At 33.5% G+C, this 15,386-nt stretch overlaps 1 protein-coding gene across 1 annotated transcript in view; it reads right to left on the minus strand.

Moving 5' to 3' along the window:
* The window catches only part of LOC148940513 (disintegrin and metalloproteinase domain-containing protein unc-71-like), a 426,194-nt gene that overhangs the window by 90,053 nt on the left and 320,755 nt on the right, over positions 1–15,386 (minus strand). The window contains exons 15-16 of the mRNA XM_089104806.1: positions 4,254–4,445; positions 1,708–1,823 (exon numbers count right to left, since the gene is read on the minus strand). Coding sequence (XP_088960932.1) covers positions 1,708–1,823; positions 4,254–4,445 — 308 coding nt within the window. The remainder of the gene's footprint in view (positions 1–1,707; positions 1,824–4,253; positions 4,446–15,386) is intronic.

The following is a 15,386-nucleotide window of genomic DNA, read 5'->3' on the forward strand; positions in this document are numbered from 1 at the left end:
TTTAAAAAAACAACTTATAGAACTGATTGAAAAACGTTTAAAACCGAATTATGTTTTTGAATTTTGCTCCGAATCTTTTAGATTTATAAATACGTTGAAAATTCATTGAAAATCCCTGAAAAAGGATAATTTTTCTATTTCCTATTAAAGCTTCATTTCTTCAGTAAGGAAAAGATCCTTCATCAAAAATGTAAAAATTTGCTTTGTCTCTTTTATTTTGAAAAATATTTTGAAAAATGGTTGAAAATTGCTAAAAACAGGAGCATTTTCCTATTTTCTATAGAAATTTCGTTCTATCTTCTAGAAAAATTTCCTCCATCTACGAAGTTAAAATTTTGAAACTTTATTTGCCTTTGTTTAGGTTTAAAAATACGTTGAAAACTAATTGAGAATCGTTGAAAAAAGAGCATTTTCTTTTTTTTCTAATAAAGTTTAGTTCCTTTTCTACGAAAAAGATCTTCTCTCTACCAAATTAAATTTCCAAATTTAGTTTATATAATATAAATTGAAAAGTACCTTGGAAATTGGTTTCGAAATTTGTTTCAATTGCTCCATTTTCCTTGAAAAAGGAGCACCAATTTTCTAATAAAGTTCAGTTCGTTTTTTCTTTAAGAAAAAGATCTTCCATCTACCGAATTGAATTTTTTAATTTTTTTTCGCATTTTTTCGATTGAAAAAAATTTTGAAAACTGGTTGAAAATCCCTGAAAAAGGAGCATTTTCCTTGTTCCTTCTCTACGAGAAAATCTTCCATCTACACAAAGTAAGTTTTGAAATTTGCTTTACATTATTTGAATTGAAAAATGTTTTGAAAATTGGTTGAAAACTATTGAAAACAGAAGCAGTTTCCTATTTTCTACTAAAGTTTAGTTTCTTCTCTACAGAAAAGATCTTCAACCAGCAAATTAAATTTTTGAAGTTTGCTTTACATTATTCATTGAAAAATAACTTAAAAATTGATGGGAAATCGTTGAAAACAGAAGCATTTTCCTTAAAAAGTGAGCACTTTCGTGTTTTCTAGTAAAATCTATTTCATTCTCTAAGAAAAAGATTTTCCATCTACTAAGTTTAACCTTATAAATTTAATTATATAAATATACATAATTTTATAAATTTAAATATACATATTTAAATAATAAATATACATAATTTAATTTTATAAACTTGCTGTGCATTCTTTAGATTGAAATATATGCTGAAAATTGAATCCCTGAAAATAGAAACATTCTCCTATTTTCCAATAAAGTTTAGATCCCCCCTTAAGAATTTTTTTTTTATAAATTGTGTAGTCCGAGCTCAGTGATTGGACCTTATCTTTTGCTGCAAGCTACAGCTGTAGGTCTGTCGTAAAATCTTATATCCATTAAAATATGTAAAAAAAACTCTATTATACTAATGGCCTATGAATACAATAGAAAACAGGAAATGACACAGATAAAAATAAAAACTTTATAAAAATTGCTAGCAGAAATTATAATTTCAATGACCTGACGTTGAAAAAAGCAGGGGGGGGGGGGGATCAAAACACTTTTTCTGAGCATAGTGGTTAAGATCGCCAAAAACTGACTTTTTTATTCCTATTGCAAACCGAGCCTGAATGGTTAAAAAAAAAACCCGATTAATAGAAAGTTATTTAAACTTTGTAAATTTATAATAGAGTTATTTAAAGATAGAAACGCAGTTAAACAATTTAACATCAAAAGGGTACCTGACGTCAGAAGATCTTCCTCTGAATTAATATTAGTGTTCTGTGTTCCCATTTGGATTGAGCCGTTTGGACCATTAAGTGGGAGATTTGGTTGAACTTCTGGCCTTCTTTGTCCCCTGAAATTCAAATGAGTTACTTAACCTATATAGAATATCCATTAACGACAATGAACATAATTTAGTTGAATATCAACTTTAATGTAATCGTAACGAAACTTTCTTTTTTATAACTTATTTTGCAAGCATACATAGTGGGTTAGTTATATAACTATAACTAACAGCATAACTATACATTATTATACCCATTAGACACCTTAATATCAACATTAATTTTACCGCAATAATCTCTTTTTAATAACCTTTTTTCGCGAGCTATTTTTTCTTAATTTATCAGATTTTTTCGATGAATTCAGAAAATTCTTGTCTTCTCCGTTATTTGCGAATTCTAAAGAAATTTATCTCTTCAAGTAGGTGACGCTTTATTAGTAGTAAAATTCCCTTATTCCCCCTTCTCAGCTCTATTATTGCAATGCATGTATTTTACTCTAACATTATTGTCTGTCTTAATTTTTTTCGAATATTTTCAAAATTAAAGGAAACAGACTTTCCAAAATTATTAATTTCTGCTGTAGAAGACAATAGCAAAAATTACAATCTAACACCAATAATCTTAATTTAAATACAGATTAATTAAATTAAATACATTTTCAAATGTCATAAGGCGTGTCTAAAATAAATATAAAGACACTTATGGAAGAGAGCAGAAGAATTGACAGCGGGAATGAAAGAGAGAGAGAGAGAGAGGGAGAGAGAGAGAGAGAGGGAGAGGGGAGAGAGAGAGATATAGATAGAGAGATAGAGAGAGAGAGAGATGAAGTCAATATTACTTAATGAAAAGATATTGCTAACATTTGATTTTGATTTTTCTTTTTGGCAGGGTCATTTGCTTAGCATAAAACAGTTTTTTTTTGTGAATTTCTTCTTTCGCCATATATGAAGTGCGTCCTCTACTTACAAACTCTTTACAAAAACTAAAACAAACAGCCAGTTTTTACTCTGAATATATTTTACCTCGTCAAAGACCTGAACCAAAAACGTCTGGACTTTAGGAAGTCAGTGGCTTATCCAGGATTTTTTTTTCTGGGGGAGGGGGAGAAAATTTTTTGTAAAAACGCATCAAAAAGTTATTAATATGTAAAAAAATTGTTTATATTTGATTTAGGGTACAAAACCGGTAGCCCCACCCCCTCCTAGATATGGCCTTGCATATAGCAAAATCTAGTAAGCCGGTACATTGGTTTTACAAATTACGATACTATTCAATTTATTTTTGTTTCTGTTTGTTTGTTTTTATCTTTTGTCTTTTTTTTCTTTGTTGTGTGGTTCTTTTTTTCTTTGTTGTGCGGTTCTTTTTTCCTTTTTATGACTCCACAGTGTGCTGCACTATTTGTTATTTTTTGTAAAAATAAAGGATTATAAATAAATTGATTTCAGCGTAACCCCAAGCATTTTTCATTAACTCGTGAACAGTATTATCTCTGGATTTTGAAATTAATAAACATGACAACATATTTTTCAGTTACTAAAACAACAGAAACTAAATTTAAATAGACAATTTGACAATTTTGAAAGTTACAATATTAAATGACCAAACCTGTAGTTCCGTAATTTCTGCCGTTTTTCTGACAGTTTACGTTCATGAACAAAACAAATATAGCCAGGTCGAGTTGACCCACTGGCGGATCCAAGGGGGCCAGAGAGGATCCCGTCCCCGAGATTTTTCTGGCACCCTCATTCCTTGTTTTTTTCTCTTTTCAATTTTTTGTTAAAGAAATTTGTCAATTTGGTCAATTTTCAACAATTTATTCAGTTAACAGCTATACCACTCGGCAGGGGAATTACGAAAGGCGTTATGTAATATATCAGTCAGATTGAGATATATAACTATTCAACTAAAATTCGGCAAGCCCCATTGAATGGGTTTAATCAGAATGTAAATATCCCCTTTTGTTTTTGAGATATTCTCAATGTTATAATTCACTCAAAGTTGCTAAGATATTGGAAATCTTTAGTATCTAAAGTTTAATGTTCAATTTTTTGAAAGAGTAAACTTAACAAACTAGTGAAACTTAACAAAGTACCTTAACTAACTTAGTTAACTTAACTTAGGTAAACTTAACTTAGTTAACTTAACTTGGTAAACTTAACTTAGTTAACTTACTGAACTTAGTAAACTTAACAAATTTACTACACCCGTGCGTAGTATGATATGCCAGTCAAGTAAATAAAGAAACTAGTGAACATGGAAGTATTAAACAAAGCTAGTCTTACATTATTAAGGAGCAATAATGTATACATGTATATTTAATTGTTAATCAGTAAACTTGTTCTTTAAGACGACAATTTAGTTTTTTCTGAAAATTGGCATGCTGCCATTTTGTCGTAGTATGCCAAAAACAACCCAAATCCAAAACATAAACCTACTGAAATTTCCTTTAAATCATATGCCAGGGAGGAAAATTTTCAAAACTAGCTTTCATGTCTCACCTATAAGAAGGCATATTTCCAAACGTAATGCCACCCCTTCCATTTGGGTCGAGAGCCATATGATGATTCATTGGAATTGTTGCTTGATTCTGCTGTGGTGGCATCATGTGGTTAGTTGGTCCTCCCTTAGGTGGTACTGGAACAGGGCGTTTCATATATGGAGGGTCGTATTTTGGTATCGTGCTCTTTCTCCTAAAAGATTTGAGAAAAAAATTCTGAGTAAAAATCAATGTCAAGCAAAAGCAGATAACTTTTGTTTATATTTCCTGTCATGTTTTACCCCACCTGTTTTTACTGTTTTACTGTTTTGTCATGTTTTATCGTCCAGAGCAGTATTTACTTCTTCCAAGGCATTAACTTCAGTCAACAATTTTTCTTTAAAATTTTTGTTGGATTCTTATGTGTTTTATTTTATTCTTAACCCATTTACCTTTTAGTAAATATCTAATATGTAAAAACATATGGAATTAGATTCAAACGTAGGGTGGATTATCAGTTCAACGTCCAAAGAATCAAAACAACCATCTTTGTACAACACAATTTGTTATTTATGAGCCCCTTCCCCCAACAAAAAAATAAAAAAGAATAATCATGCACCTGCAGTGAGGTTTTTATTCGCACTACTGGTGAGAGTCAAATCAATGTCCTGAGTCCCAGGACATTGATTTGACTCTGGTCCCACTAAAAAATCTTGTCCCAGAACCTGGAACCATTTTATTTAGTTGGCTTAAAGAATTGTTTTTCTTTTACAAAATTGTTGCAGTTACTTAGTGTCTTCCCAGTTTTTCTCATTTTATTTTAGTTGCATAAATTCTTGGTACCGTAAAATTGTCGAATAGACCTAGTTGGAGACGTGCTGGGACCAGGATTTTTTTTCATCTTTGGACACTCATTCAGTGGCAGATTCAGGGGGCGAGCTCCCCTAACATAGTATAAAGCAGTGTAATTTACTTAATTAACGCAAGCCTGCGTTAATTAAACTTGCTCCTGACGTAAGTTTATCGGATCAACCTATTTGGCCACCCCCCACCCTAAAAAATCCTGAATCCGCCACTGCCCTCATTACTTTGGACTCATTTATGAGGGATCACCCAATAATCATTTCAGTTGAAAAATATATTACTTCGTTAAGCTTTCATCCTCAGATTTTTTTATCAAGATGGATTTTTGATAAAAATGCCGTTCAAACATCAACTCTATGAAGCAAATACATATTGTAAGAGGTTGCTAAGGGATATAGTAAGAATGGCAGCGCTTGTTTCCAATATTCAAAGCGTGAACATAGAGTTTGAAATAACCTCTTTTTTTGGATGAGAATAGGTTACTGGTGAATGTCACTGGTTGCATGGTGACTTCAGTAGCGTAAACGGGAGGGAGAGCGGGAAGAGGTAAGGGGGTATGCTTCCCCTGTTTTTTTTTTGTTTTTTTTGTCCGCCTTACATTTTTTAAATGTAATGCGGGTATTCAAGTTGAAATTTCTTTTCTTGAAAATTTTATAGAGAAAGTGAAGCAAATGACAAAATTGCCCACCCCCTAGATTTTGAAGACATTTTGCCTCCACACGAATTTTTTTTTCAAGAGAATGTTTAAAGGCCAAGAATTTTAAAATTATATTTTTTTCAAAAATATTTTGAAAAAACATGGTTCACGTTTATTTGTGTGTATACGGAAGTTTTAATAAAGTAGGGAGTTTCTTCCGTTTTTATTAAGGTTTTTATAAATAGGTTTTAATAACCAAACTTAGCATAAATAACTTGATTTTTAATTGTGATTCGCTACCACAGAATATCTTGGACGCTTTGAGAATGTGCTAAACCGAGATAGGGTCGCAGGATAAGAAAAAGAGGAAAATGAAAAAGTTTGTGGTACCTTAGCTGTGAAGGAAGATTTGTTTTGTGAGGAGGAATTAGCGACATTACAAAAAGGATTAAAAAGTAATAAGGCTCCAGGTGCTGATAGTGTGGTAAATGAGTTTCTTAAATGTGGTGGCTCTGAGGTTAGAAATAAGTTACTGAAGATAATGAATTTGATTTTTGAAAAAAGGGAAGTACCTAACGACTTTAGGAAAAACCTTAATTAAATCATTGTATAAGAAAGGTGACAAGAGTGAGTGTGGTAATTATTGAGGCTCGAGTCTGGTCTGTTTAGGTAGCAAATTACTTACTAATATAATACTTTGTAGACTAAGAGATGCTGTAAACAAAGTTTTAAGAGAAGAACAGTGCAGTTTTAGAAAAGGTAGAGGATGTGTCGACCAAATTTTCACTCTTAGGTTAATAATTGAGAAGTACCTGAGTTGTCAAACACCTTTAGTCCTCAGTTTTATAGATTATGAGCAAGCGTTCAATTCTGTTGATAGAAGAGCTTTAGTCAAGATAAAGATCTGCAACTATATAAGCAAAGGAGTTTTGGCCAGAAGAAAAATATACGAATATAGAAGTTCGTTTCGTAAGTTAATTTGTAAATTACGTCAGAACCAAATTTAGATACAGCCATTTAGCAAAAGAAGAGTAAAATTTTTATGCAAATTTTGTTTACTTATTCAATGACGGTGAGCCAAAATAAAAGCTGTATTAACTAAAAAACGATCAGAAATTAAATAAAAAAATCCGTATATATGTTATTATTATTATTATATTATTATTATTATTATTATATATTATTCCGTATATGAAAGGGGCTGTCCCCTCCTCAACGCCTCGCTCTTTACGCTAAAGTTTTTTATTGTTTTAAAAAACAAAGTTGCGAGACAGAGTCAAACTTTAGCGTAAAGAGCGAGGTAAGCTTTAATGTCGCTCCATACTTTCAGTTACAAAAAAAACTTAATTTTTATATAGTTTCTGAACATTTTTGAATTAATGCGGCTTTGATTTTGGCTCACCGTACATGAATAATTAAAATGAAATGTGCATGTTAATTTTACATTTTTTGGCTAAATGGCTTTCTCAAAATTTCGTTCCGACGTAACTTACGAATTAACTTACGTAACGAACTTCTATATTCATATATTCTTATTACGTATATTAGGGGATTCGCCCCCTAGTCAATACCTCGCTCTTTACGGTAAATTTCAAATTTTGTTCAAAATCTTTAAGAATGACCCTTTAATCACAAAAACCATTAATTAGAATAAATAGCTCTGATAAAAATACAAAAAAAACTTTAGCGTAAAGAGCGAGGTACTGACTAGGGGGCAAACCCAATAAAATACAGAATAATTTATGTTCGTTCTAAGTTTTGATGTTGCTCCTTGCTTTCAGTTGAAAAATTTTTTTTTTTATTTAATTTTTGATTATTTTTAAAATAATGCTGGGAAATCCACTACCCCCTTCATAGCAATATCCCTGCCTCCATGAAGACTTCCTCCATGGAAAGATCCTCCTACATAACTCCCGATCCACCCTCCCCCCCAACTACTAGAGGCCCCCCCTGAAAACTTGTGTATACTTCCCAATAAACAATATTATATGTAAAAATTGGGCAAAGTTCATAACTTGCAGACCTTCCCCCGGAGACTGTGGGGGATTAAGTATCGTCAGAGACATAGTTATTGTATTTGTACTGTGAGCAAAATGCGATATATTTAAAATACAAAAATAAAGTTCCTTCTTTCTAAAGATAATTCCGACTTCCTCTAATTAAGTTAAATCTAGTTTCAAAAATAAAAAGTCCTTAATCAGTAAAGAGAAAAAGTGCAGTCACTTTCGAAGGAAGTTTAAACGACAAGAACCGTGTGAACGTCTAAATTATCCAAAAAATTTAAGACGTATTATTGGACGAAGGGTTCGCATCCTTGGGGCCACTCGAGCCAATTGCGTGCCAGTTCTCACAGTACAGGAGGAAAAAACCACATTTGATAGTGGGGTAGAAGTGCTTTTTGAAGAGATTCGTATTTGAGAATCTGGATCACTTAGACAGAATTACTCGGCGTACGATCTTAGCATTTCTTTGATTGATGTATCTCTGTCACCATTGTTGTCGTTTGAAGTGTGCTTTGCACCTAAATATATAAGTCCCAATAAATGTATTGTTTTTTACCTGTGTTTATTTCACTTTATATGTCTGCATCTAGTCTAGTAACAGGTAATTACTTCGCAAAATCTCCAAGGTATTTCCCAGGGAATCTGATCTCCAGACAGCTCAAGAAAAAAGAGGCCACATTTACATGTCTACATATTCTATTTTCTACCATTAATTGAGGGTGGTGCTTGCCTAGTTAACACAATTTTTAGCGCTATAAGTGGCACTATCGGAGAACAGATAAGGTGTAAGTTCACGGCTTCAAGGTACAGTATTAGATTTGACGTAGTTAATATTTATGACCACTATGGAGCGCCAGTCCCTTTTATTTTACAGCCACAGTAAAGTTTTTGTCGCTACAAATGGCGCTGTCGGAAATTGGAAAAAAAACTTGCGAACTAATTACGCTATAAACTTTGTAATTCGAATTTAATTATTAGAGAGATACAGACATATAAATAAAGTGATTAGGGTTATAACCGTTAAGCTACGACAGGAAACCCTTTAAAATATCTCTTAGGAGATAATAGCCTCCCCCAAAATAGGTTAAGTGAAAAAATAAAATTTATACAAAAAAAAATGTCTGAAGATTTAGAAAAACAATTAATAGTACAAACATTGTTCGTAAAAAATATACAAATGGCAAAATCTATCCCGGAGTACAATGGTCAATCAGAAATTTATGAATATAATATCCAATTGGCCCAGTTTGTAAACTAACAAAAACAGAGCTAGAACCGTTAGTCAACATGCTCCTACTACGATTAAAAGGCCAGGCCTTAACCTTTCTAAAACAGATTGAGCATACCATAGGCAATAACGCCAACTTGCCAATAAATACGGTTGATAAATTGTTAAAAGCATTTAAAGATAGATTTATAGAAACCAGTTCCATAAATAAATTAAAACACGGAACAGTGAGCTTTGACTTTTCACAAAATATAAGAGAATACCTTGATAATATACTCATTTCTGTAGAGGCAAAATACGTAAGGGGTTCGGGGCAACTGTATGCAAAAGTCATACTAAATACCTTTTTGCAAGTGCTACCCCCAAAACTATATAGAGTGGTAATATCCAAAAATATTCAGACGTTGGATCTCGCAGTTCAGGAGGTAGAGGGATTGATTGAAGTCGACACGATGGTCGCAAATCACAGTAAAAAAAATAAATAGCCTAGGCGATTCAAATGCGAACATAAACTTCAAGGATGATCAGGCATCCCCCAATTTCTTTTCAAGGGATAACTCCCCAGTACCACAAAGGAACAAAACGCAAGAACTCGCTAGGCAGAAAACAGTACGTTTTCAGCCTATCAAACAATCCAATTACGAAAATAGCCCTACAATAATAAGGTGCTATAATTGTAATCGTGCTGGGCATATCGCGAGAGAGTGCCGTTATGTTCCCAAGAATTGCTGTCGGTAATACGCAAAATTACGGCAACCATTTGTTCGGAAGAACAAATTTTAGCACCGGTCGTGCACTAGGCTATAGCCAGGGAGGAGTGTGCCAATCAGTACCTTACAACACGTACCAACCAAACTTGTATAACCCTCCCCCCCAACAGATAAATTAATTACCGGTTTGAAAACCCAAATACTCACCAAAGCCAATATAATGCGAGAATGCTATATAGGAACTATGGAAATTTGCCGATGGGAAATGAAAATTTTGCAAGCACACGGCATTGGCAGTCAGCGCCAACAAATGGCACTGACACAGGACATCCGCGTTACCATAATAATACAGGTCGAAGACATACAGACGTAAATCAATTAGATATGCATACGGAAACTCATACGTCTGAATATCTATTACAGGCATCGACACAGGAAATAAATACTCAGGGAAACGTTTCAGACCCCTCAGAAACATAAATTGGACCCAGAGGGTGCCCGGAATATTTAATAGGTCCAAGACAATGGTAGTGCCGTCTTGTAGTGATATTAATAACAAGTTACCTATATTTAATGATTTTTGTGTAGAAAATATTTATTTTAAGGCTTTGATTGACTGTGGTGCAACGATTATTATCATAAACTCTTGCGTATTTAATATGTTGCCTCTGCATATTAGGCGACAGAGGAACCCTAATAATCCCAATTTAATTAGTGTGACAGGCCATAAATTGGACGCAAGAGGTTCAATTTGCCTAAACGTAAAAAGAGACAATAGGAACTTTATGACCAATTTTATAATATGCGATAACTTTCCATATAAAGCAATCATAGGCGCAAATTTTTTAAGGTCCAATAGAATAATATTGGACTTAGCTAACGAGAGGATTTTCTAGCCGTTCGAGGTGGGGGAAGAAATTGTGGCCTTAAGAACTCGTAACAAAAGATACGAAGGCTACGTAACAGTAAAAAAAATTTTTTGACGGAATCACGTCGCAACCTTTAGAGCCTCAGTTCTCGCAAGGAGAAAAAGGAATAATCAGAAACTTTTACAATAATTCTAAAAGAAATTGCTGAGAGGAAGTAAATTTAAATAATAAAAGTATTGAATTCGCAAAAATAAAAATAGGAGATATGCGACAGTACAAGTCAAAAGAAATCAAGAAAATATTGGAACTATGGAAAAACATAGTGAAACTCAACGTGACGCCACAAGAGGCCGCAATGGCACAGCATAGCGCCAGTATGAATCTAATAAATAATGAAAATAAAGAGCAATATTACGGATTCGCAATAAGGAAAACAAAAGTCCCTCCCAAAACGATGCAAAAAATTCAAATATCACAGATGATTGAGCCAGTGGTTAGCAAATGCGAAACATGGTTTGCGACCCCATCTGAAATACCCAAAAATCTGCTATGCGAGGAACAGATTATATCTTATGACAAAGGAGAATGTTTTATTTGGGTAACTAATAACCACAAAAATGATACAATTACGATAAAAAAGGGGACGTGTTTAGTTCAAATCTAGGTTTTAACGGAAAATGATTTAAATACATGGGAAAATTCTAAAAGAATTCTAGTTAACGGTATTAAAACTTCAAATAACAAATATCCTTTAACTAAATCACAATTTTTAAACAAATTTAATATGGATCATATTACGGACTTGGAACTTAATAAAAAATTATGCGAATTATTATGGAATTTTAAAAATGTTTTTTCTGCATCTGAAGATGACATCGGGCTGATACCATTTTATGAACATTCAATTTTAACGATTGGTAATCCCGTAGCAAAACAGCCATATCGTGTGCCTTATAAGCAAAAAGAATGGTTAAAAAATAAAATTCAGGAATTAGAAAAAATGAAATTATACGCCCATGTATAAGTCCGTATAGTGCACCAGTGATATTAGTACCATAGAGGGATGGCGATCTTAGACTTGTAGTATACTATAGAGCCCTTAACAAACAAGTAGTTAGCGATAAATTTCCTCTACCAAGAATAGATGAAATTCTTGACTCAATTTCAAGCAAAAACTAAATTTTTACTTCTTTGGACCTTACCCAAGGCTACCACCATGTGAAAATAGCCGAAAAGGATGCACATAAAACCGCCTGTTCAGTATCCGAATGTGGTTCTTGTAAATACTTAAAAGTACCATTTGAATTGAAAACAACTTTAAGCGTATTTTGTAAACCCTTATTGAACCTCTAAAAAAGATTAATTAATAGCATTCATTTTATTTAGGATGTTATATACCTGGGGGAAAACACTGAAATAAACTTAGTGACACTAGCTAAAGTGTTCGAGAAGATCAGACAAGGCAATTTAAAATGCCGGCCTGAGAAAGTAAATTTATTTCAACATAAACATAAATTTTTAGGAGTAGTAGTGACACAAGGAGATATATCCCCAGACCCTGATAAAATAAAATGTGTTGAAAACCTCAAACCCCCAGAACTATAAAACAATTAAGAGGAATTTTAGGTCTTACTGGCTACTTTAGAAAATTCGTACGCAATTACGCCCAAATTGCAAAACCCCTCACGGAATTAACTAAAGGGAATTCCCATAATGTTACCTGGTCCCAGGAAGCTCAAACTTTCTTAGACCGTCTCAAAAAGGCGCTAACTTCTGAACCAATATTGTCACTCCCTGATTTCGAAAACGGAGGATTTGTGGTTACGACCGATGCTAGTTCAAAAGGCATTGGGGCTATTCTTTCGCAAATAATTCCCATGGGAGACCCTGATCCTTTACAAGGGCCTTCTAATCAAAAAAATAGAAAAAGTTATATGCTATTAGAGTACAACCTTATCAAAGGGCGAAAGTAGTTATTCCGCCACAAACTTAGAATTATTATCTATAATCCACCACTTGGACAAATTTAGACACTATTTAATTGGTAGAAAATTTATACTACGATCAGACCATAAAAGCTTGTAGTACATTTAAAAGCCCCACGGGCATTCTAGCTAGATGGATTATCAAAAATCCAAGACCTAGATTACGAATTTGAACATTTAAAAGGTAAACAAAACACAGCTTGCGACTTTTTTAGTAGATACCCAGAAAATATTCCGTCGGAAGCTGAGGAAAATGAAGTTAACGCTATCAATGCAAAGAGCAAACACGAATGTAGGAAAAATAAATTCAAAGACGCAGTAAAGGAAAATAGGATTAGCCATGGTTCCTTGTTGATAGAAAATATAAAAAGAAAGCAAAAAAGAAGAAAAATATTTGGTGCTTATTTATAATTTTTTGAATGGCGATACGTTACCGGATAAATTCAAAACTCTTATAAAAGAGATAGATAAATTTTACTATGATCTGGATGAAGAGATACCGTGTAGAATAGTGACTGCTGAGACAAAAAAAAACCAAACTTCAATAAAAACTGTATTACCACAAAAATTAATAGTGCCTGCATTTGAATATTTTCATTCAGATATAGGTGGACATTTAGGGGTAATGAAAACTTTCCATAAATTAAAACAATATTTTTACGTGCCGTCAGCAATGACAAAACTTAAAGAATTTGTAAGTACGTGCGAAGCATGCAACTTAAGAAAAATCCCCCCAGCTTATCCTAATCCTCCAATGGGAAGGGTCCCGGTAGCAAAGTACCCCTTTAATATTATCTCATTTGACTTATACGGAACAAGTGGAGCCTTGCCTGTTTCCAGCACAGGCCATACTTGTATTCTTTCGGTTATAAACAACTTTTCAGGATTTACTTTTGGAAAAGCATTAAAAAATCAAGGTGCTTATGACACCAGTAAGGCGTTAGCAAAATTATTTTTAAAATTTGGCATTCCTAATAAAATGTTAAGTGACAGCGGAGGTAATTTTGTTTCAAAAGTAACAAAAGATTTAATGAGTTTTCTTAATATAGAGAAGATGGTGACACCTCCGTACCACCCACAAGGTAATGTTAAAATATAAAATAGGCATAAAATATTTTCGAACGTATTAATTATTTATAAAAAAGGCAATAGTAACGACTGGGGTCAATTCTTACCTTATTTAACTAACGTAATCAACACTGCTTATTCAGATACAACTAAAAATAATCCTTTTTATTTACTTTTTGGTCGTGATTTTAGAATCCCGTATAATGAGATTATTGAATCCCGGCCGTATTATAATAGCTCGGAAGATTACAAACAAGAATTCATAAATAGGATGAGGAAAACTTATAAAATAGTTAAGCAAGAATTGGAAAAATGTGAAATAAACCAAGAGCTAAGAAACCAACCCAAAGTCAAGGGGAGTATAGATTTCAAAGTAGGAGACTGCGTCTACCTAAAGAACGAAGAAAAAACCGGAAGGAAAAAAACTTTCCAACAAATATTCTGGACCGTACAGAATAGTCAAAAAGTACGATAACGAGTATACTTTTAAAATGGAGAACCCCGATAGCGGAAGAACTTACAAGGCACATGTTAGCAGAATAAAAAGAGCCAAATTTCCGGAAAGATGGGTATCACATCCCTCCTCTACTGATTCTAGAAACCCCCGGTATTACTGTAAAGAAAACTACTCCCAGAGATTCTACTAAAACAAATCTGCGAGAAGCTATGGATTTAATACATTTTCCCATAAAAACGAGTCAAAGTAAATTGACCTAGACTAAACCTCCAAATGATTGCTATCTAGTAAAGTTTCATAATATAGCCGTGTTCTAGGTAAATCCTAAACATTGGACTTCATGGAAGGAAACCCTAGTGCAAAAAATGCCCCACCCCCCTGAGGACATGGCATTCAAACAGTGGAGGAACCCCGCAAAAACTATTAATTCCTCCCAAAGCTCTCAAGAATCTTTCAAATCCCCTTAGTTGAAAACTCAAGACGAGGACTTAGAGAATAAACCTTCGACTTCCAGAGGAGTAAAAATATACGAAGGAAGGGCAGGAGATACGTCAAAAAGTGCGATCTCTAAAAGTTATAATCCGGATTCGTCGGAGAATAGTTCTGGTTAGCCTTACAGTAAATAGCACTGAACAGTAGCTAAAGAAGTAGGGAAATAAAAACCGACTTCAGCCACCGCACACGGGAAACAAACAAAATTAAAAGGGCAAGAAATTTTTGAAAAAACAATACAAAAAGTTTGACCTTATTTCGCAAGAAAAACCGAGAAAGAAAAAACGCAAGAAACAGAGGAGAAAATAACGACATAGTCAGGCAGAACGGTTAAAAAACCTGACAGATGGAAATATCCCTAATTAATGTAAAGATAAATTTCAAATATAATAAATTTAACACCATAATAAATTTAACAGTGTGCAAGTAAAGTTAACCAAGTCAATATTAATGAAAAAAAAATATAATACGATTGATGTCAAAATATTGGTGATCAGAGAGAAAGGCCCAAAGTAGGAAGCTCATGGTCGACTGAAAACGACAAGTGGTGTTGGACCACGTTTTGTGGGAAGCCTGGGGAGGAACTCAAAGCCCATGAAGCTTTTAATTTGTTGTGGGCGTGTTCGCCCTCGGATTTTCTATGAAAAATTGACCCATGTCCTAACCAAGATGGATATTATCCAAAACAAGAAATTACCAGTACAGAAGCGTCTAATTATATGAACTATTTTGTCTTAGTGCAGATTATAGGTATTTTCAGCCTGCACATAAAGAAGGATACCGGTGAAATTAAATGCTGCATGCAGGTTTATTCCTATTTTTCTTACATGAGAAATATATTG

The sequence above is a fragment of the Artemia sp. Qi Xiang Cuo genome, chromosome 19 (assembly GCF_049724085.1).
Source record: "Artemia sp. Qi Xiang Cuo chromosome 19, ASM4972408v1, whole genome shotgun sequence".
Lineage (NCBI taxonomy): Eukaryota > Metazoa > Arthropoda > Branchiopoda > Anostraca > Artemiidae > Artemia > Artemia sp. Qi Xiang Cuo.